Genomic DNA, 24,444 nt, shown 5'->3' on the forward strand with positions numbered 1-24,444 from the left:
ATTTCCCGTGCTAACATAGAAGACAGTTAATACAATTAATATTTATAATGTATAGGTGATACTACCTTCGAAACTACAGTATCAGGTCAAACTACCAGAAGTATCTGGTATTCACACTTTTTAGGAAGCCAATTGTGGTGGGCTTTGTCAAACAGTTAAAATAGAAGTATGGTGGCCAAAGTCATTTAAGTGTTAACAAATCATCTACCCAGAAAGAAATCCACAATAACAGGCACATAGTTAAGAACAAGAGAAAATCTGCAGATGCTGGAAATGTATGCAACACACACACAAACAAAATGCTGGAGGAACTCAGCATGCCAGGCAGCATCTGTGGAAAAGAGTACAGTTGACATTTCGGGCTAACTGGAGAAAAACAGATGAGAAGTAGAGTTCACACAACACAACAGGAATTCTGCAGATGCTGGAAATTCAAGCAACACACATCAAAGTTGCTGGTGAATGCAGCAGGCCAGGCAGCATCTCTAGGAAGAAGTACAGTTGATGTTTCAGGCCAAGACCCTTCGTCAGGACTAACTAAAGGAAGAGTTATCTTCAGTTAGTCCTGACGAAGGGTCTCGGCCTGAAACGTCGACTGTACTTCTTCCTAGAGATGCTGCCTGGCCTGCTGTGTTCACCAGCAACTTTGAGAAGTAGAGTTAAAAGGTGGGGAAGAGGAGGGAGAATCACAAGGGTGATAGTGAAACTGAGAGGGGGAGGGATGAAGTAAAGAGCTGGGAAGTTGATTGGTGAAGGAGATACAGGGCTGGAGAAGGGGGGGATCTAATAGGCAAGCCATGGAAGAAAGAAAGAAAAGGAGGGGAAGAACACCAGAGGGAGTTGATGGACAGTCAAGGAGATAAGGTGAGAGAGGGAAATGGAAATGGGGAATGGTGAAGGGAGGGGGGCCCATTACCAGAAGTTCAAGAAATCGATGTTTATACCATCAGGTTGGAGGCTACCCATACAGAATAAAAGGTGTTGTTCCTCCAACCTGAGGGTGGCCTCATTCGACAGTAGAGGAGGCGATGGATTGACATATCAGAATGGGAATGGGAAGTGGAATCAAAATGGCCGACCATAAGAGAATCAGGGAATTGGCGGCTAGGTGGAAGTGACACAGAAGAGGAGCTGAAATTAGCAATCATCATATTAAACGTTGGGGGCAGGTGCTCTTAACTTTTGCTGTTATGTAGGATTTTTCACAACTGGCTATCAGCAATCTGCAACCAATAGATAAGTCTCATTTTTCAGCCGTGATCAGTGCCTTTACCCAAGTTCAAGGGTCGAATTATTCTCTTTCTAACTTTTTAATCTATCGGATGCATTGATTATTTCAATACATGAAAGGTATCAAAATCTTTCTCGTCTTTGGATAATCTTCAAACTTTTCCAGATACCACCTGCAATGAAAAGATAAATTATTATACATCTTAACAGTACCAACAGAAATATTTTATAACAATTTCCAGTATTTGGACAATATTTACAGTACTTTCCTTCACGTTTTTGGCCAGCTGATTCTGAATCCGTTTGAATGATCACAACCCTTCTGAAATAAATGCTTAATGAAGTCACAGGAAGGCTGGAAGAGCTCACCAGGTCAGGCACCATGGAAGGATGAACAGAGTCAATGCCGAAGGTCAGGGACCCTTTGTCGGAACTGCAAACGAGCTAGTTATCTCCATTTCCGACAAAGGGTCTCAGCCCGAAACATTTTACTGTTATATCTCCCAGAGGTACAGCCTGCCTTGCTGAATATTTTCAGCATTTTCCATTTTTGTTTCAGATTTCCAACATCTGCAGTTGTTTTGATGTGACATGCCTGCCCTTTCATGGTGTTAGAGCTACCTTGGTAAAGGTTATTATTAAAATACATATATGTTACTTTGAGATTCATTTTCTTGCAGGCATTTATAGAAAAATAAAGAAATAAATAGAATTTACTAAAAACTATACTAAACAATGACTGGCAAGCAACCAATGTGCAAAAGAATACAAATTGTACAAATAATAAAGAAGTACAGAGAACACGAGCTCTGAGCTGATGAGCTTCATGAACGTGAGCTTCAAAGTGAGGTATAGGTTGTAGAATCAGTTCAGAGCTGTGGTGAGTGAAGTTATCCATAGGTAACCTGTCTTACTGGAGGAAAACCAGCTTGTATTACTTTCTCAAACAGGAGAGAATCTGCAGACGCTAGAAATCCAGAGCAACACACACAAAATGCTGGAGGAACTCAGCAGGCCAGGCAGCATCTATGGAAAAGAGTACAGTTGATGTTTTGGGCTAAGCCCCTTCTCTGAAACATCGACTGTACTTTTTTTCCCCTGTAGATGCTGTCTGGCCTGCTGAGTTCCTCCAGCATTTTGTGTGTGTTGTATGTATTACTTTCCTTTACCTTTTTATAATCTTTCTAACTAAAGTAGTACAATAATATTATAAATCTTTTGAAGCTCCTGTAATATTTACAACCTCTGTCCTCTAAGGGGAGTTTGTGCGTCCCATTTTGGTAACTGCAGTGTTAAACAATTTGAATAATTCAAATGTACTAAATAAATTCAAACTCTAATTAGCACTAGTTCTACTTAAAACTGAAATATGAGTACAAAGCAAAAGGCAACATGGATCTAAATCAAATGCTAAACACAAGCGATTCTGCAGATGCTGTAAATCTTGAGTAACACACACAAAACGCTGGGGGATTGCCCAAAACATTGACTGTTTATTCCCCTCCACAAATACTGTCTGACTTGCCAAGTTCCTCCAGCATTTTGTACATGTTGCTTTAAATGTAATATGGTAGTTTGGAAGGTTTTATAAAATATCATTTACATCAAAATGGAAAAGTTAGACTACTCAGTGCATAAATTTACAGTTGAGGAACATGGAAAAATTTCCAAGGTTAATAACGCTGCATTACCGGCAAGATTGAAAAGAGTAGCTGAAAAATGAACTCAAAAATAAAGTTTGAACAAGATTGAGGAAAATTTTAGAAAGAAATAAATGCTATATTTAAAGCCCAAAGAAACTAGAAAGTGTGTAGAACATTGTGCCGCGATTCCTCCTCATTACAAGTGAGCATTAAGAAGAATACAAGAAATTCTGCAGATGCTGGAAATCCTGAGTATCAACACAAAATGCTGGAGGAACTCAACAGGTCAGGCAGCATCTATGGAGTGGAACATTTTGGGCCAAGACACTTCATTGGGACTGGAAAAGGAGGGGGAAGCTCACTTCCTCCCCTTTCCTTTCCGGTCCTGATGAGGTGTCTCAGCCAAAAACATGAACTGTTTAATCTTCTTCAAAGATGCTGCCTGACATGCTGAGTTCCTCCAGCATTTTTGTGTTTCTGAGCATTATTTATGTTCTGGTCTGATGCATGTTGAGCAGTCATTGTGGAGGACGTGACCTTTTCATGTCCTGCAAGGATCGAAAGGTCGTTCCTCTACAGACCACAGAACCTGCTGTCTCCAACATCAGCAGGCCTGGATGTCTCCAGACCGCGATCCCTGTTGCCGGCCTCAATGGCTCTAACAATTCAGAGCAGATTCAAAACCTGGACTCCACCACCATCAATGTGGGTTCCAACGACCTCGGACACCTCCGAAGAGCCAATTGAGCAACCTCCAACTCTAACTCTGGCCTTTACCTCCAGGCCGGGTCTTCACGCGCTGCCACTGGAACCCGTCTCCCCTTTCCCCACCGCCACTCCTCAATCCCGTCTCCCTCAGGTCCCACCACCAGCTATTGGGTCCTCGGAGACTCCATTTTCCTCTCACAGCACTATCCCCAAACACTCCAAACCTCCCTTCCCCTCAGACACTACCAACACCCTTCCCCCCCCCTCTGATCCCAGCTCTTATCCATGCTGGGTCTTCAACATCCCCTCCCTGAGGCAGAACATTTTGTCCTCAGTAGAGGCCTCACCTTTGTCCCTCTGCACTCACACCTCTGAGTTCCGCGGCAACGCTGACCTCTTTTTCCGCCACCTCCGAGGCTATTTCTTTGGCAAGGACTCCCCACCCCACACTGATGACCCCCTTCTCTCATCTTCAGCCCTCCTTCTCTTCCTGGACACTTCGCCCTGGTCTTCTGCCTGCTCTGGGCCTTTTCACTGCCAACTGCTGACGGGACATTAACCATCTAGAATTCAACACTCCTGTCTCCAATTCCAACCTCACTCCTTCCGAACGCTCTGCTCTCCACAACAATCCCAACTTCACCATCAAACCCACAGATAAGGGAGGTGCTGTAGTAGCCTGGCGTACTGACCTCTACCTTGCTGAGGTCCAACGCCAACTCTCAGACCCCTCCTCTTTCTTACTCCTCAAACAGGACACCATTGAGGAACACCAGCCCATCGTCTCCCACACCATCACCACGTTATTAACTCTGGGGATCTTCCATGCAACGCCTCCAGCCTCATAGTTCCAGCACCCCACACCTTTCATTCCTACTTCCTACCCAAGATCCACAAATCCACTTGTCCAGATAGACCCATTGTTTCAGCTTGTTCCTGCCACACTGAACTCATATTGGCATACCTCAAATCTCTTTCATTCCCCCCCCCCCCCCCCGGTTCAGTCTCTTCCTACCTACATCCGTGATACCGCACACACTCTTGATCTTTTCAAGGGTTTCAAGTTTCCTGGCTCCCATCATCTTATTTTCACTGTGGATGTCCATTCCCTGTACACCTCCACCCGGACAGCCTCAAAGCTCTCCATTTTTTCCCGGACGCCAGATCCAATCAGTTCCCCTCCACCACCACTCTCCTCCTAGCTTAGCAGAACTTATCCTCACTCTAAATCATTTCTCCTTAGGCTCCTCCCACTTCCTTCAAACAGAAGGGGTACCATGGGTACTCGTATAGGTCGTATGCCAGCTACGTGGAACAATCTATGTTCCAAGCCTACACTGGTGACCGTCCTGCACTTTTCCTACACTACATCAACAACTGCATTGGTGCTGCTTCCTGCACCCGTGCTGAACTCATCGACTTCATCCAATTTGCCTCCAACTACCACCCTCCCTCAAATTCACCTGGTCCATTTCCGACACCTCCCTTCCCTTTCTCGATCTCACTGTCTCTGTCTCTGGAGACAGCTTACTGTATCTGCAGATGTCTATTACAAACCCACAGACTCTCACAGCTACGGGGACTATACCTCTTCCTACCCTGTTACTTGTAAAAACACGATCCCCTTCTTTCAGCTCCTCCATCTCCACCGCATCTGCTCTCAGAATGAGGCTTTTCATTCTAAAAAAAAAAGTGTCCTCCTTTTTCAAAGAAAGGGGCTTCCCTACCTCCACCATCAATGCTGTCCTCAACCGCGTCTCTTCCATTTCAGGCACATCTGCTCTTAGTCTACAGTCCCTCCCACCCCCCCCCCACCGCCACCCCACCAGGGATAGGGTTCCTCGACCTCACCTACCACTCACCAGTCTCCATATCCAGCACGTAATCCTCTGAAATTTCCGCTACCTCCAATGATACCCTACCACCAAGCACATCTTTCCCTCCCCCCCCACCTTTCTGCTTTCCACAGGGATCACTCCCTACGCGACTCCCTTGTCCATTCACCCCTCCCCACTGATCTCCCTCCTGGCACTTATCTTTGCAAGCCAAGCAAGTGCTACACCTCCTCCAGGGCCCTAAAAGGTTCTTCCAAGTGAGGCAACAGTTCACCTAATATTCTGTTTAGGTAGCTTCCAACCTGACGGCATAAACGTCAATTTCTCAAACTTTCAGTAATGCCCCCAACCCTACCCCCTCCTTCACCATTTCCCATCCGCTTTTCCCTCCCTCACCTTACCTCCTTGCCCACCCATGGACTACCTCTGCTCCTCCTCTCCCCCCTGCCCCCTTTCACTTTCTTCCATGGCCTTCTGTCTCTTTCACCATTCAACCTCTCGGCTCTTTACTTTATCGCTTCCCCTCCAGGTTTCACCTATCACCTGGTGTTTCTCTCTCCCCTCCTCCCACCCACCTTTAAACCTACTCCTCAGCTTTTTTTTCTCCAGTCCTCCAAAGGGTTTCAGCCCAAAACATCGACTGTTTACTCTTTTCCATAGATGCTGCCTGGCCTGCTGAGTTCCTCCAGAATTTTGGGTATGTTGCTCGGATTTCCAGCATCTGCAGACACATTATACTTTATTGTCGCCAAACAATTGATACTAGAACGTACAATCATCACAGCGATATTTGATTCTGCGCTTCTCGCTCCCTGGATTACAAATCGATAGTAAATACTAAAAATTTAAATTATAAATCATAAATAGAAAATAGAAAAATGGAAAGTAAGGTAGTGCAAAAAAAAACCGAGATGCAGGTCCAGATATTTGGAGGGTACGGCCCAGATCCGGGTCAGGATCCGTTCAGCAGTCTTATCACAGTTCAATTTTCTCCCTGATTGTGGAAGTCATTGACCTTTTGGTGTTAGAACCTAATTATTTGTGTCTTGGTGTCAGAAACTAAGTATTTGAGTTCAAAAGTCAGGAGGTTATGTTGCAACTTCCATAAAGCTCTGGAGTATCGTATACAGTTCTGGTTGCCCCGCTATTAGAAGGATGTTGAGGCTTTGGAGAGGGTGCAGAAGGGGCTTACCAGGAAGCTGCCTGGTTTAGAGGGCGTGTGCTATCATGAAAGGCTGGATCAACTTGGGTTGTTTGCTCCAGAGTGGCAGAGGCTGTGGGCAGATCGGGTAGAGATTTATAAGATTATGAGGGGCATAGATGGAGTGGGCAGAGAGTATCTGTTTCCCAGGGTTGAAATATCTAATACCAGAGAGCGTGCATTAAAGGTGAGAGGGGGTAAGTTCAAGGGGAATGTGAGGGGTAAGTTTTTTTTATTCAGAGAGTCACGGATGCCTGGAATGCACTGTCTGGTATGGCAAATACATTAGGGGCTTTTACAAGATGTTTGGGTAGGCACATGGATGCAGGAAGATGGGGTGGGGGGAGAGAATATGGATATGGTGTACGTAGGGGGAATTAGTGTTTGGATGTTTTTGATTAGCTTTTTAGCTGGTTCAGCACAACATTGTGGGCTGAATTGCCTGTTCCTGAGCTATACTCTTCTATGTTCTATATATAACGCAACCCAACTGGGATTGCCGAAAATAACGCACAAAGAACGCTTCCTAATCGGGAGATGGTGTTGCATATCAAGAAATCAAACTGCTTTTCTCTGAACTAAGCTGAAATTTAGAGAGCAGGCAATTGCTGAAACCGTGTCTTCTCCCACTTGACGTGCCTGCTGCAGCTCCTCACGATGCCGAAGACAATGCTCCCACAAACATAGAGTAATAACGACAATATATGTTTCTGAGTTTGATCGGGGCATCCTGCAGATAACAAACTGAGCTGAACTGATTACGCCTGGACCCTTTTGATTTTCGACTTTGCGCTTTATAGTGTTTTTCACTCGCCTTTTTTCCTATGTTGCCGTTTGTGCGATTTGCTTTTTTTACACAATGGGTGGGGGGGTGGTTTTTCTTTGAATGGGCTCCATGGTTCTCTGTTTCATGGCTGTCCCTGACGAACCTCAGGGTTGTGTACTGCATATATACTTTGATAATAAATGTACTTTGAACTTTGACATGTGTTTGGCATGGTAGCGTAGCAGCTTTGTAGCACCAGAGATCAACGTTCAATTCCCGCCGCTGTATGTAACGAGTCTGTACACCCTCCCCGTGACTGTGCGTTTTCAAAGACATATGGTTAGGGTTAATAAGTAGTAAGTTATAAGCATGCTATGTTGGCATCGGAAGCACGGTGATACTTGGATTTTGACTTTTACTTGTGGGCTGCCCTCAGCACACCCTCGGACTACACTGGTCATGGAGGCAAATGAGACATTTCACGGCATGTTGTGGTGTTTGGACATACATGTGACAAATAAAGCTCATCTCTCTTGCTGATGAAGTTGCCTCGGCCCGAAACATCAATTGTGTAAAGTATAAAGTTCAAAGTAAATTTATTATAGAGTACATATATGTCACCACATGCAACCCTGAGATTCATTTTTCCTGTGGGCATACTCTGCAAATCTATAACAGGATCAACAAAAGATCAACCAGAGTGCAGAAGACAACAAACTGTGCAAATGCAAATATAAATAAATAGCAACAAATAACAAGACAGAGTCCTTAAAGTGAGATCATTGGTTGTGGGAACATCAAGGGATGGGCAAGTGAGTATAGTCAATGTCTCTTGTTTAAAAGGGGCAGTAACTGTTTTTGAATCTTCATTTCTATAGATGCTCTCTGATCTGCTGAGTTCCTCCAGCAGTTTGTATGGATTACTCTGGGATTTCCAGCATCTGCAGAATCTCATGTTCATGATCTCTCTCACTTAACTTTTTCCTGCTTGTTTGCATTCTTATTAACCTGTCAATTAAAGTAAATCAAATTCAGAAACAAGTACGGTAATGATTTTAAACTGAACCTACCGATGATGTTGTACAGCCCGAGTAACAAGCATGAGAAAGGTAAATACAGCAAATGCTGTACTCGGCAGTGACCAGCAGGCTACAGCAAACCCCATCCATTCAACTATTTCTCCAAAGAAGTTGGCAGCGGTCACATATTCAAACAGTCCTCCTTTAAAATATTTTCAAAGAAATTATTTGGAGATATTTAGAATAATTTATTAGAAAGCTTTAATTGCTACTTTTCTAAAACACTCACCTTGTGGGATTTTGTATCCAGTTTCACCAGGTTTTCGCAGGTTTCTGAGTATGTTGTCAGAATGCAGGTTCACTAACAATCCAAGAAACCAGAGAGCTGACCCTAAAAGCAAGAGTTCATATGTAACACTAACTCCCTACAGTTTCTATGCTACTTGAGAGATAAATAAGGCTTTAGTTGGCAAGAAAAAACAAAGAGAATGTGTATTTCTATAGCAAACTAGAACATAGACCTTTTTGTTGCTTCATCGGGCTAAGAGCAGACCCAATGTATTTTGAAACTACTCGCTTATTGTACAATTAAAATGTTGAATTTTGGGCCAGGTTTGTTTATTGACAATACTACTTTTATGGACAATGCTCGTCTGGAGTCAGCTCTCCTCTGCCCTCCCTAATTTCACATTGTGCCTTGCAAGTGAGAAATGAGTTGCAAGTCAGATTCTGGTAGGTGTGTGGGCTATTGAGCATAATCCAACCCACTTAGCTTGGAATTTATCAGGATTCACCATCAATATACAGTAACAAGATGGCAACTATTAGCATCTTAAATCAAGTATATAAAGTGCAGCAAGTTTTCGAAGTTTCATCCAACACCACTGAGACTCACCATTCAAATATAAGGCATAAAGTTGAGACACTGATGCCAGAAAATATTAGATCATGTCTATTCAAGTAAACTTTGACAGTGCATGTTCTACTAACTACTGCTGAGTAACATCTGTCACCAAATAGTTATATTTAAAATCATGTAATCTATTTTTTTCTGATTTTAGCTATTATTGTTATTAATAGAAGTATCTTTCTGTCTCTTTTCTTTACCTGTTAATCCCAACTTGCTTGACCTCATTTGGTGTGATTTTATATTGAATCGTATGGTAGTGTAACAGTTACCCTAACGCTATTAGCAGACACCAATAGAATCATTCATATGGCCAGTGATGTTGTAGGGATGGAACTGGACTCTCTCACGGTGGTGTCTGAAAAGAGGATGCTGTCTAAGTTGCATGCCATCTTGGTCAATGTCTCCCATCCACTACATAATGTACTGGGTGGGCACAGGAGTACATTCAGCCAGAGACTCATTCCACCGAGATGCAGCACAGAGCGTCATAGGAAGTCATTCCTGCCTGTGGCCATCAAACTTTACAACTCCTCCCTTGGAGGGTCAGACACCCTGAACCAATAGGCTGGTCCTGGACTTATTTCATAATTTACTGACATAATTTACATATTACTATTTAACTATTTATGGTTCTATTACTATTTATTATTTATGGCGCAACTGTAACGAAAACCAATTTTCCCCGGGATCAATAAAGTATGACTATGACTATTACAGCACCAGTGACCCAGGTTCAATTCCCGCTGCCTGAAAGGAGTTTGTTCCTTCTCCCTGTGACCGTGTGGGTTTCCTCCGGGTGCTCCTGTTTCCTCCCACATCCCAAAGACATATGGGTTAGTAAGTTAATTGGTCACATGGATGTAATTGTTGAGCCAGAAGGGCCTAATAAATAACTGAACAGAATTTCCTGTTTTAGCCACTGCAGCCCCTATATTAACTCAGATGAGTTGGTAGGGGGAGCTGCTCTATTATGTGAAATGAAGAAGTGTACACATCAGCGGCACTTTGAAGCAGCCACATCAATGGCATTCTACTTCCGGATTTATAGACAATAGACAATAGGTGCAGGAGTAGGCCATTCGGCCCTTCGAGCCAGCACCACCATTCACTGTGATCATGGCTGATCATCCACAATCAGCACCCTTTTCCTGCCTTCCCCATATCCCTTCACTCTGCTATCTTTTAAGAGCTCTATCTAACTCTTTTTGATGTCAATCCATTGTTGCCAGTGATTTATCATTTCAATATTTGCAATCTGAAGTTGAAATCTGACAGACCTTCAGGTTGAAAGCAATATCAATATGATTTAGCAGCAGATAACAGAAGAAACAGAAACCAGTGAAGCCCATTTGGTTTTCTTTGCCTGCTTTTCCATTCCCCAAGTTCATGCTAATCATTCTCCTCACCATCTGTTTCTAGCACTAACCCCATATTTCTTGTTTCCCTTGACACGGGTTCCCAACCTTTTTCACGCAATGGTACTCTACCATTAACCGAGGGGTCCATGAAAACCAGGTTGGGAAATCTTGCCTTAATAACAAACAGTTCCTCCATCTTTCCTGAACATACCAAGTTCAGAATTCTAATGATTCACTAACTCCGGATGAATACCGAGACCCCAGCTTTGAGACATTGCTTTTTGGTGTAATATTAAACCTGCATCTATCCTGTCAGGCCCCAGAAGAAGCTTGATCATTTCACTGAGATCACCTCTCATTCCTCTCTTCATCCTCAGGCAATTTACAGAATTTGGTATGTTTCTCTGACCACACCATACAGACACCTTGCTTTCGGGTGATGAAGGCTCACTCACCCCTTCTTCTTGGCACCTTGCTCAGTGCATTGTGTATTTCATCGTCTCCAATGGAAGTTACTCGGATAACACACTATAGAGCACTAGCCATCCACATCACGTGGAAGCCACAGCAGCTCAAGATCAATCTGCAGCATGAACAATGCTCAGTCTACAGCATTTGAGCAAAAGCACAGTAACAGGCCCTCTGGTCCAACGAGCCCACACCCACCAGTTACATCCACCTGATCAATTAACACGTACATCTTTGGAACGTGGGAGGAAACCCATGTAGTCACGGGGAGAACGTACAGGCTCCATACAGACGTTGGCGGAATTGATCCGGGTTGCTTGCCCTGTCATAGCGTTATGCTAGCTGCTACACGACCGTGCCACCCCTAAAATTACGTTGAGGAAGAATAACTTAATCACATGTTGGGTACAGCCTGTAGAAATTTGCAAAAGCAGCTGTGATAATATTTTTTACTTCCCTTGCCATCACAGAGGCTTGAGCCCATAACGCCTGAGATAGCTATTTCATTACAGTCAAATGACATTGACAGAAGCTACGTTTGTCTCCACAAGTGAGGTTCACCTAAGCAAACTACCAGGTACCAGTTACGTCACAACGAACAGGAGCCCGTTTCGTTCAGCTAGACGACAGCAGGCTCAACTACTGACCTGAGGCAACCTATCCAGTCATTAAAGCTATTTAGCCATCCAATGACTGCACTCAATCCCTGTTTTATGATACGATTGCCCTGGCCCAGAGCACAAGCCAGAAAAACAAGGTAAAAGAATTTAACATTCTACAATTCCTTTACAAAATATTCACAATGTAAACTTTAATCTAAACTCTTAACATGGCTTTGTCAGTAATTCACCTTTGTAATCTCTTCATTGAATAGTTCCTTCCCACGTGTAGGAGGGTATTCAGCCCATCAAATCTCAGAGTATTCCCATCAATCCCATTCCCCCACTTATCAGTCTGTGGCCTCTATTCTCCACATACTTAATAACACCTCTGATTCCCCCACCACCCACCAATATTTGGGACAATTTTCAGACACCTACAAACCTAAAAACAAGCATGTCTTTGGGCCATGGAAGGAAACTGTTAAGTGGTTACAGGCAGCATGATAGCGTAGTTATTGGCGTAACATTTTTCAGTGCCTGCAATCAGCGAGCGGGTTCAATTCCTGCCAGTGTCTGTCAGGAATTTGTATCTTCTTCCTCCAGGTGCTCTGGTTTCCTCCTCTAAGCTAAAGTGACACTTCTCATCATTTTATACTCTCGTGATAGTTGTGTGAGGTTTACATGTTGAAATGCAGGTAGATGGAGCTTGTCAGCCTGGGAAGGCAGTCCACCTAAGAGAGGGAAAACTCTAATTTCAAACCTCTGCTGCCTTGCGGCCATACCCACTCATGGGAAAGGCTTCGGGAGTAAACCCTGAGGACAAATCCGGAGCTGGAGTTCCTAAGGCAGTCCGACGTTGCCTTCAACCTCGTTCTGGCAACTCCTGCGATGACACTGGTGCCAAGCTGTATCGGCCCTTGCCCTTCCCTTGGATAACATCGGTGTTGTGGAGGGGGGAGACTTGCAGCATGGGCAACGGCCGGTCTTCCATACAACCTTGCCCTGGCCTGCGCCCTGGAGAGGACACTCCAGCGTCGCCTCACCGCGACGGCAAAACACGGATAGACTTTCCAGGCGCAGATCTGTGGTTTCGCGAGACTAACGTATGCCACCACCACATGTTGAAAAGATAAGGCAAGAAAAAGACTAGTTTTGTTTGTTACATGTACATTGAAACACGCTGTGAATTGCATCATTTTGCTTAAATGACCAACACAGTTTGAATAGGTGCCTGGGGCAGCCCAGAAGTGGCATGCTTCCAGTGCCAACAGAGCATGCAGAGAGCTTACTATCCCTACGTCTTTGGAATGCCGGAGGGTGGCTCTACAATGGGTAGTCAAAACTGCCCAGTGCATTACCAGCACCAGCGTACCCACCACTAAGTACATATATACAGAAAGGTGCTAGAAAAAGGCTAGTAACATCATGAAGGATCCCACCCTTTTTCATGGACTGTTTGTCCCACTCCCGTCGGGGAGGAGGCTACATAGCATCCATGCCAAGACCAATTGGCTCAAAAGCAGTTACTTTCCCCAAGCAGTAAGGCTAATCAATACCTCCCCCCCCCCCACTACCAATACTTCAATATTTCTTGTTAGAGCCACCTTATGGAGTGCTCCTCTGCCTAGCATCACCTTATGGACATGCTATCTCTCTATCTGTATAGGCTACCTTATGTATGTATTTATATTCATTGTGTTTTTTTATTATTGTATTCTTTATCTCATTATATTTTTTGTGCCACATTGGATCCAGAGTAACAATTATCTCATTCTCCTCTACACTTGTGTACTGGAAATGACATTGAACAATTTTGAATCTTCAATCTAAACAACCTTGAATATATTTGCAGAAGACAGCTGCTATGGTTGAATAGCTACAGTCAGCTGGCGGCCACAAGAAGAGCGTGGGTGTTGTCAGAACACCGAGACCACGTCTACAGTATCTCACTCACAGCATTCATTTCTTTGTGATAGAGACAGAGACCTCATTGTTATTAATCTAGGGTACCACAAATGGTTCTTCCTATTGATGGATTGCTAACTGCAGTCCTCAAGTGACTCAAAGTCAAAGTAAATTTATTATCAGAGTAACTATAAGTTACATATACTACCTTGAAATTCATTTTCATGAAAATAAAGAAATACAACAGATTTATGAAAACCTATACATAAATAAATCCTGATAAACAACCAATGTGGAAGAGACTAACAGTTCAAATAAAAAAATAAGAAACTCCTGGATTCCTTGGCTGCGTACATCTAGGGAATACAAACTCCTGTCCCATCAAAACCCGTGAGATTGAGATGGCTCTCCCAACACAAGCCCTGGTTTGTGGGGATGCTGTGTAATTTGCTACCCTGTTACAACTCAGTGCCAAGAAATAACAGACAGCACACGGAATACGATTAAAGGGATTAAATTTATGAATCTTACTTAACCAAATGTGCACAAGTTGGAGCTCATCTTGAACTTGTCTATCTCTCACGTGCTGGGCCTTCGGTCCGCGTGAAAGCGCACACCACTTTCTGAACGTCGCTCACAATCCATCTCGAACAAACGGGTCTCCCACCGGTTCATATCCTATGACTGGTTCACCCCAGCGTCTTCTCTCTTCATCTCCCGCCGAACAAAATACCCAGCTCACACTGGTGTCAGGAACACAACACAAAAACACTCTCCCCTCATTGGACGGCTCACATTTCAAAGCACCCATAACCTCTAAATATAATAACCTAGACACTGCTTCTACAGAAAGACCACTCTGTTAGCAGTGAAACCTTTCCCAGGGTGTTACATATACGTAGTACTGAGAACATGAATTGTAGAGTCTGGAAAGCGAGTCTGTCGGTTGTAGAAACAGTTCAGAGCAGTGGTAATTGAAGTTATCCACGCTTGATCAAGAGCCTGATGGTCCCATCAGTTGTAGAGTAATAACTGTTCCTGAACCTGGTGGTGTGGGACTTGAGGTTCCTGTATCTCCTACCCAATGGAAGTAATAAGATGAGAGCATGGCCTGGATGAGCAGGGTCCTTGGTGATGGATGCTGCTTTCTTGTGGCAGCACTCCTTGTAGATGTGAGGTTTTCCAGTGATGGGCTGGACTAGATCCATCACTTTCTGAAGAGTTTCCTGTTACTGAGCGTTGTTGTTTCCCATGCCAGGCCATGATGTAACCAGTTAGTGGTTAGCTTCCCTTTAGTTTTGTTCCACAGAACTGGTGAAACAATGTGCTTAAAAATCAAACCTTGAGTATGTTAAACACACACACACACACACACACACACTCTCGCTCTTTCAAATTTCTCAACACTCTCAAAGCCTCTTGCAATTTTCTGCAGCTGTACCGCGCGGAGCATTTTAACAGGTTGGTACAGAGGGGTCACCGCACAGGATCAGAAAAAGCTACAAAAAGTTGTGAACTCAGCCAACTCCATTATGGGCACTAACCTCCCAGCATCAAGAACACCTTCAAAAGGCAAGGCCTCAAAAAAGTGGCATCCTTCATTAAGGACCTCCATCATCAAAGACAGGCCCTCTTCCCATAGTTACTCTCAAGGAAGAGGTATTGGAGCCTGAAGACACATACTTGATGTTTCAGAAACCGCTCCTTCCCCTCCTCAGATTTCTGAATGGACAATGAACACTATCTCATTATTTTTTTCCTATCTTTTTGCACGACTTAGATATATATGTACTTCCTATTGTAATTTATAGTTTTATTATGTATTGCAATGTACAGCTCCAGAATAATGAGGAACCATTTACATGCAGTACCCTTTTAACAAATACTCACAAGGGTAAAATTATCTAACCCACTCTCAGTTTCTCTCTCAACCATGGATTAATTTTGCAGTCTCTTAAGCAGAGTCTACATTAGTGAATTTTTGAGCTCAGCAGACAACTTGTTTCACATTTTGATACAATGTTTTCAAAAGCTCGTTGTTTAGCGTTTCAACATTCCAGTCTACTACCTTCCTGATACACTTCAGCACATTAACAATGCCTCAAGTCAAATAATTTCTACAATTAAAAAAACTGCCACAATAATTCCACAGTTTAGAAAAGAACTTCCAAGTTATCTTGAATCAAATGTTGCAACATTAATTTCTATCAATTACAAAAGTAAATGGTTGAAGCAAGCTCAGGCTTTGTATCATCAAAAAACTTCAGAATCAGAAACAATATTACTGGCATATGTCATGAAATTTGTTCTTTTGTGTCAGTAGTACATTGCAATACATAATACTAAAAACTATAAATTCCAATAAATCATATATACAGATTAAATAAAATAAAATTAAATAAAAGATTAAACAAGTAGTGCAAAAGAGAAGAAGAAATACAGGGTTAAGTGTTCATGGGTTCATTGTCCATTCAGAATTCTGACTGCGGAGGGGAAGAAGTGGAAGGTTCCTGAAAACACGTGTACATGTGTGTGTCTGTGTGTGTGTGTGTGTGTGTATATACACATGCAGGTTCTTGGACCTCCTCTCTGATGGTAACAATGAGAAGAGGGCATATCCTAGGCGATGGGGGTCTTTAATGATGGATGCCACCTTTCTGAGGCATCACATTTCTGAAGATGTCCTGGATGCTGGGGAGGCCAGTGCCCATGATGGAGCTAGAGACCTTTCCCAGACCGAATTTTCAACAGAATAGCAAGCCGAGTGTGTCATTCACTCAGTACTAGTGGTTGGGGGAGAAACCGTATGAACAAAGTCCAAAGATGTGTGATCACTAGGTCAGTAGTATTTAAATTTTGTTGCAAACACATGAACAAAATGCTGGATCAACTCAGCAGGCCAGGCAGCATCTATGGAAAAAAGTACAGTCAACGTTTCGGGCCGAAACACTTCAGCAGGATGGAGGAAAAAAAAGCTGAAGAGTAGATTTAAAAGGTGGGGGAGGGGAGAGAGAGCCACCAGGTGATATGTCAAACCTGTTAAGGGGAGGGATGTAAAGAGCTGGGAAGTTGATTGGTGAGATGAGGCAAGAGAGGGAAGAGGTGATGGGAAATGGAAAACAGGGTGGGGGGTGGTTTGGGGGGCATTACCAGAAGTTTGAGAAATCGACGTTCATACCATCAGGTTGGAGGCTACACAAACAGATTATAAGGTGCTGTTCCTCCAACCTAAGTGTGGCCTCATCACAGCAGTGCAAGAGGCCATGGATAGACATATCCGAATGGGAAAGTGGAATTGAAATGGGTGGCCACTGGGAGATCCCGCTCATTATGGCAGATGGAGAGTAGATGCTCAGCGAAGCAGTGTCCCAATCTTTGTCAGGTCTCACCGATATACAAGAGGCCACACTGGGAGCACCGAACACAGTATATGCCCCCAACAGACTTACAGGTGAAATGTCACCTCACCTGGAAGGACTGTTTAGGGCCCTGGAGAAGGTGTAGGGGCAGGTGTAGCACTTGTTCCACTTGCAATGATAAGGTGGGGCGGGAGCAAGCTGAGACAATAGGTCGGCCAGGACAGGCAGGTTTGTGGATCTTGGGTAGGAGGTAGAAACGGGAAGTGCGAGGTGTGGGAACTATAAGGTTGGTAGCAGTGGATGGGAGATCCCCTGAGCAGATAAAGTTGGTGATGATTCGTATAAGCAAGTGTTTAACTGTGACGAAACTGCAATTTATTGGAAAAAATTGCCGAGTAAGACATATATTTCGAAAGAAGAAAAGCAGGCTAAGGGACACAAGACATCGAAGGACACGTTTACCCCAATGCCTATTATTAACGCCACTGGTGATGCTGTCCTTAAGCCTCTACTAGTGTACCATTCAGAAAATCCGAGGGCACTTAAAGGCGTTGATAAGAAAACACTTCCCATTGTGTTCTGTTCACATCCAAGTGGTTGGAATACCCAAGTGCTTTTTTCTGAGTACGTGAGCAGATACGTTAGTCCTTTTGTTGAAAAATACTGCAGAGAAAATAACCTCGATAATAGGTGTCTTGTGATTGTCGATAATTGTGCTGCTGATCCACCTGACATTACCGAGTACGGCAGTAACATTCGTGTTGTGTTCTTACCGCTGAATACGACATCGTTGCTGCAGCTGTGTGACCAAGGCCTAATAGCCACAATTAAGGCTTACTATACGCAAAATGTGATGCGTTTTATTGTAAGTGCTATTGACAGACAGGGCAACTCCGAAGCATCTTTGCACGAGATCTGGAAAGACTACAATATAAAACTGGCAATCGCCAACATTGGAGATGCTCTCGATAGGCTAACAGTCTCGATGAGAAATGGCGTTTGGAGGAAACTACGTCCCGAAGCAGTGAACGATTTTAAAGGCTTCGAACCATCAACAATAAATACGACAATAGTGAGCTTGGCTAAGGAGGCTGGGTTTGTGGAAATTGACGAAGATGATGTTGAGGAGGTTTTGGCATCCCATGACCAAGAATTGACAGATGAAGAGCAGATGCAATTGCAAGAAGAAAGATTAACAATCGAAACCAAACGCAGTAGCGAAAATGAAGTCGTCCAGGGACTGAACGTGAAGCAGTTGCGTGAGATCTTCGCTGCGATTGACAGCGCTGCAATGATTGCAGAAAAGTATGACTTTAATTTTGAAAGGACACGTAGGTTCAGGGCAGGTTTGCAGGATGTCTTGCGTGCTTACAAAGAACTGTATGATAGAAAAATGCACAAGACTCAGCAGTCAAGTGTACTGTCGTTTTTCAAGCCTTTCACATCAGCCACAGCAGATGACGAACCTCGACCTTCGACATCGAGGCAGGCAAACATAGAAGAAGATGACCTGGCTACCCTATTGGAAACAGACTACGATGAGATGACACCCCAGTCTCCTCTACCTTCCACCACCCCAATTTCCGACGACTCAGCCTAACCCACCATCCCGATTCTCGTAAGTGAAACTACACTGTACATACATTATTTCTACTTTATATAGGTTGTGTATTTTTGTGTTATTTAGTATGATTTGCTATTTGGTACGATTTGGCAGTCTCATAGCTTAAAGGTTACTGGAGAGAGTGTTTCTGCCGAGAGCACATGCGTGAGATTTTCGCTGCGCTAGGTAGTGCTTCAATTATTGCAAAAAGTATTTCTACTTTATATAGGCTGTGTATTTATCATATCATTCCTGCTTTTACTATATGTTACTGCTATTTTAGGTTTTGTGTGTTATTTGGCATGATTTGGTAGGTTATTTTTTGGGTCTGGAACGCTCAAAAATTTTTCCCATATTAATAAATGGTGATTGCTTCTTCACTTTACGACATTTCGGCTTACGAACCATTTCATTGGAACCTCTGCCTTTGGATGGCGGGGGAAACCTGGGTATACATTTAGTGGAACTTTATTGGTTACTTCTTGTACCTGATAAAGTGGCCCCAGCGTGTATGTTCATGGACTTCTGCTGCTGTAGCCCATCCACTTCAAGGTTCAATGTGTTGTGCATTCAGAGATGCTCTTCTGCCCACCACTGTTAATTTGGTGGTTATTTAAGATACTGTTGCCTTCTTGTCAGCTTGAATCAGTATGGCCATTCTCCTCTGGCCTAATTAACAAGGCATTTTCACCCATAGAAATGCCACTTACTAGAACATTTTTAGTTTTTCATGCCATTCTCTGTAAACTCTAGAGACTGTTATAAGAGAAAATTCCAGCAGGTAAGCGGTTACTGAAATACTCAAACCACCCTGACACCACAATCATTCCACGTTCAAAATTACTTAGATCACACTTCTTCCCCATTCTGATGTTTGGCCTGAACAACAACTGAACCTCCTGGCCATGTCTGCATGCTTTTATGTCCTGAGTCGCTGCCATATATTTTGCTGATTAGATGTTTGCATCAATGAGCAGGAGTACAGGGGTGAATAAAGTGGCCACTGATAGGATAGTTGTCCATTTGTGATACTAACTACTGCAGACCAAGTTTAATGGAAGAAAGAGCTAGATGTCAAGTTGATCTCTGGCAACAAATAAATTTGCGATCCAGACACACTTAAGAAAACCCACATGCACTAAAGTAAATGTTCACCAGAGGATGATTACCTGTGAGGAAGCGTGGATCAGTTATCCAATCAGAGGTGTAAACAGCATGCTTGACTAGATTCATAGCCTGTAGGTATCCATTACATATACAAAACAGCAAAGCAGTTGCAAAGGTACTCAAGGGTGTCGACTTTCCTCCTCTGATTAAAAAGGGGAATAACAGTGACCTGCATTGAAGAACAGAATTATTGCCTTTTACTTAAAAGAAAGCATAGCATGGAAGTACTCATTATTTATTATATTCTCCAGTGTATTATGGTTCCTTCAGGTTGTTACAGCTGGGAGTGGTAGTGGGGATAAGCTCCCACTACCTATTAAATACTCCCAATGGTGTGCGTCTTAAATAGCCTCTGACAATCAAGTCCAACTCCTGGCCTGCACATGTGGCTTACCTACTACACCCAGCAGAACCGTCTTTACTGACAGGAGAAGGGTCAAAGACTGGTTACCGGTGCCTCAAAACCAGGCAGAATAAGGCTTGTCAGCCGTGGTTAGTAGCTCACCTAGGAGAGGGGAAATTCTGATCTCAAGCCTCCGCTGCTTTGTGGCTACACCCGCTCCTGGGGAAGGCTAGGAATAAACCCTGAGGAAAATCCCGGATCTGGAGTCCCTATGTTGAGTTCAATGTTGACTGGCAACTCCTGCGATGCCACTAGTGCCGAACTGTATCGGTCTCTGCCTTTCCTTTGGATTCATCAGCGGTGTGGCAAGGGGGAGCCTGCTGCACGGGCAACAGCTTGCTCTCCGTATCGTGCTGTGCTGGCTTGCGTATCGACTGACAGAACTGCACCAACAATGTAGATAGCCAGGATGCAACGTCCATGGTCTACCCTGACCAACACAGGGCCTCTTATTATCTATGACTTTGATGACTGCCATGGATAGTTCTTTTTCATAGCCAACAAACTTACCTTTTTAGCAAACTCCACTACTTTTTGACAATAGAATCACTGAATGGCTACATCCATTTAGGGTCAGTGTCAGAGCAGTGCATCTGGTTATATTAACCCACCATCTCCTTAAAATCTCTGCCACTTCTTTCATTCTAAATAATTATCGTTGCCATTCACTCTTGCAAATGCTGCAATTGTATCTGCTTCCACAGTGCAGTGTATTTCAGATCACATCCTTTCATTATAGAAACTATTAAAACCCTCATGCAAAATTCTATGCCTCCTAGTTTATTTTTAAAAGGGTCAATGAGCCTGTGCTGCACAATTACACCCATGTGACCAATTAACCTACTGCCACATAAGTCTTTGGAATGTGGGAGGAGACCAGAGCATCCGGAGGAAACCCATGCAGTTATGGGGAGACCGCACAAACTCCTTACAGACAACAGCGGAAATTGAACCTAGGTCTCTGGTTGTGGAATAATGTTACACTAACCACTACACTATGGTGCTGCCTCTCCATCAACAGGAAAGGCTTCTTTGTTCATAACCTTCAAGAATCTTATGACCCTCATCAGAAATGCACTTCTCAACACAAATACACCACCTCCTTTGTGTTAAGGACAAGACCCTAGCTTCTACATCTACCCACATAATTAAAGATCCACAATCCTGGAATGAATCGTTTTAATAGATATTCTCTCCACTTTATCTAGGGTCTTTTTCTTTCTGAAAGTGGAGCTGCCCACAAAACATCACCATGTATTGCCAGTGCAAACTTGATCTGGCCTGTATTAGAAACACCAATGCCCAAGAATGGAAAAGCCTACAAAAATATATATATATATACTGCATACCGCCCAGTGCATCACAGGAACAGCTCTTCTATCCTTTGAACATATGTACAAGAAGTGCTGCCACAAAATGGCAGCATCCCTCATCAAGGACCCCACCATCCAGATGATGCTCTCCTCCTGATGCTGCCATCAGGAAGGAGGTACAGCAGCCTTAGGTCTCACAGAACCAGGTTCAATAAGAGTTATTACCTTTCAACCAGCATGGATATCTTCACTCACCTTAACACTGAGCTGACTCCATAACCTATGGACTCATTTTCAAGGACTTAACACTCAGTTTTTTCAGTATTATTTATTTACTTATTTAATTTATTTTGTATTTGCATAGTTTGTCTTCTTTAGCAAATTGGTTGTTTTGTCAGTCTGTGTTTTTTTCACTGACTCTGTTATATTTGCTTGTTCTATTGTGAATGTCTGAAAGAAAATAAATCTCAAAGTAGTACATGTTGGCAAGTACGTACTTTGATCATCAACTTCCTCTGAACTTTGAAAGTTGACAGATTGATTTCTTTTTTTCAAGTAATACTACAAAAGAAGTTTCCAATGGAACAATTTGGGACGTTTTTAAAGCTTATATCCGTGGTCAGATTATTTCCTATTCAGCTGGTTTGAAAAAATATGCTAAGAATGAAATACTCTTGTTGGTGGATAAAATTGAAGAAATTGATAAAAAAAACACGTTATTGCTCCTAGTAAGGAGCTGTACAAACACAGAGTTGAACTTCAATTGGAATATAGTTTACTATTAACATCCTTGATTGAAAATCAATTAATGAGAACTAAAAGTGATTTTTATATTCATAGTGATAAATTGGGTAAACTATTGGCTGATCAATTGAAATTTGCTTCGGTTAAACGTCAAATTACTAAGATTCACAAACACGCTGATACTTTGACAGTTGATCATGACGGGATAAACAAAACCTTTCAAGAATTTTATACCTCTTTATATCACTCTGATTTTCCTCATGATTTTAATATCATGCATGATTTTTTAAGTAAACTGAATTTTCCGAAATTATCACCCAAAGATTGCTTATCATTAGTAACTCCTATTACAGAGGAAGAAATAATAACTGCAATCTCATCATTGATTTCTGGTAAAACACCCGGTCCGGACGGGTTTACAGTGGAATTTTTTAAATCCTTTTCCTCTATTCTCTCTCCGTGGTTGTCTAGAATATTCAAAGAAGCAATCAGTTTAGGTAAATTACCACGATCATTTTATGAAGCCTCTATTTCCTTAATTCTTAAAAAGAATAAAGATCCTACTGATTGTGCATCATACAGACCGATATCTCTTTTGAATGTAGATTCAAAAATTTTAGCAACTAGGTTAGAGAAGGTATTACCTCAAATTATATCTATGGACCAAACTGGATTTATTAAAAATTGTTATTCATCCTTTAATATTAGGAGGTTAATGAATATTGTTTATACTCCCTCACTTACTACCCCGGAACGTATTATCTCACTAGATGCTGAGAAAGCCTTTGACAGAGTTGAATGGTCTTATTTACTTAGTGTGCTTGAGAAATTTAATTTTAGTTTGATATTTATATCTTGGATTAAATTGTTATATTATTCCCCGGTAGCTTCGGTTTGTACTAATAATCAAAGATCTCCCTTTTTCCGTCTATTTCGTGGTACTAGGCAAGGATGCCCTCTTAGTCCTTTACTATTTAATATCGCCCTTGAACCTTTAGCAATTGCTATCCGTGACTCGCCCAACATTTTTGGTATTACCCGCGGAAATGAAATACATAAATTATCACTATATGCAGATGACTTGTTATTATGTATCTCTAATCTGGAGAAGTCAATTCCTGCTATTTTAGCTTTGTTGGCTCAATTTAGTAATTTTTCTGGCTACAAGTTAAATCTTAATAAGAGTGAATTATTTCCCCTAAATAAGCAGGTACCTATTTATGGATGTTTACCATTTAAATTGGTTACTGACTCATTTATATATTTAGGGATTATAATTACGAAAAAGTATAAAGATTTATTTAAAGCTAATTTTTTTTACCTTTAATTGATCAGATTAAACTCTTGTTTACTAAATGGTCACCAATATCTTTGTCTTTGATTGGTTGGATTAATGCTATTAAGATGATTATTTTGCCTAAATTTCTATATGTATTTCAATCGGTTCCAATTTTTATCCCAAAATCTTTTTTTGATAATGTTGATTCAAAAATTTCCTCATATATATGGCAGAACAAAAATCCTAGGCTAGGTAAAAGGTATTTACAGAAATCTAAAAAAGAGGCGGGGCTCACCCTCCCGAATTTTAATTTTATTATGGGGCAATTAATATTCGATACTTAAAATTTTGGTTACGAGATTTGGATGCAACTTCAAGTCCACATTGGGTAAATCTTGAATGTAATTCATTACAAGGGTCTTCTTTAGGTTCGGTTTTAGGAACTTCGCTTCCTTTTACTTCTTCTAAATTGTATAAACAAATGAATAATCCAATAGTTAAGCATACTTTACGTATATGGTTTCAATTCCGAAGATTTTTTGGGTTCAATCAATTTATGTTAGCAAGTCCTATTATATCTAATTTCCTTTTTCAACCTTCCACTATGGATCAAGCTTACTTTGATTGGAAAATCAAAGGTATAGTACGTTTTCGTGATTTATTTTTGGATAATTGTTTCATGTCCTTTGATCAACTTTCTAATAAATATAATTTACCCAGATCTCACTTTTTTAAGTTACATACAGATTAGAAACTTTTAAATTACTGTTTCTCCTAATTTTCCACACTCATATCCAATGGATATTTTGGAAAAAATTTTAGATCTAAATCTCTCTGAGAAAAATGTTGTAGCAATTATTTATAATATAATTATGAATTTAGGTCCTGATGTTTCCAATAAAATTAAAACTGACTGGGAAAAAGAACTTAA

General features: G+C 42.1%; 1 protein-coding gene across 1 annotated transcript in view; it reads right to left on the bottom strand.

Annotated features, from left to right (window-relative positions):
• Positions 1 to 632: 632 nt before the first annotated feature.
• Positions 633 to 24,444, bottom strand: part of srd5a1 (steroid-5-alpha-reductase, alpha polypeptide 1 (3-oxo-5 alpha-steroid delta 4-dehydrogenase alpha 1)) — a 33,781-nt gene continuing 9,969 nt past the window's right edge. Inside the window, exons 2-5 of the mRNA XM_072283015.1 lie at positions 19,777 to 19,943; positions 8,692 to 8,793; positions 8,454 to 8,604; positions 633 to 1,403 (exon numbers count right to left, since the gene is read on the bottom strand). Of these exons, the coding sequence (XP_072139116.1) occupies positions 1,337 to 1,403; positions 8,454 to 8,604; positions 8,692 to 8,793; positions 19,777 to 19,943 (487 nt within the window). The 3' untranslated portion in view covers positions 633 to 1,336. The remainder of the gene's footprint in view (positions 1,404 to 8,453; positions 8,605 to 8,691; positions 8,794 to 19,776; positions 19,944 to 24,444) is intronic.

Source organism: Mobula birostris, chromosome 19, assembly GCF_030028105.1.
Source record: "Mobula birostris isolate sMobBir1 chromosome 19, sMobBir1.hap1, whole genome shotgun sequence".
NCBI lineage: Eukaryota > Metazoa > Chordata > Chondrichthyes > Myliobatiformes > Myliobatidae > Mobula > Mobula birostris.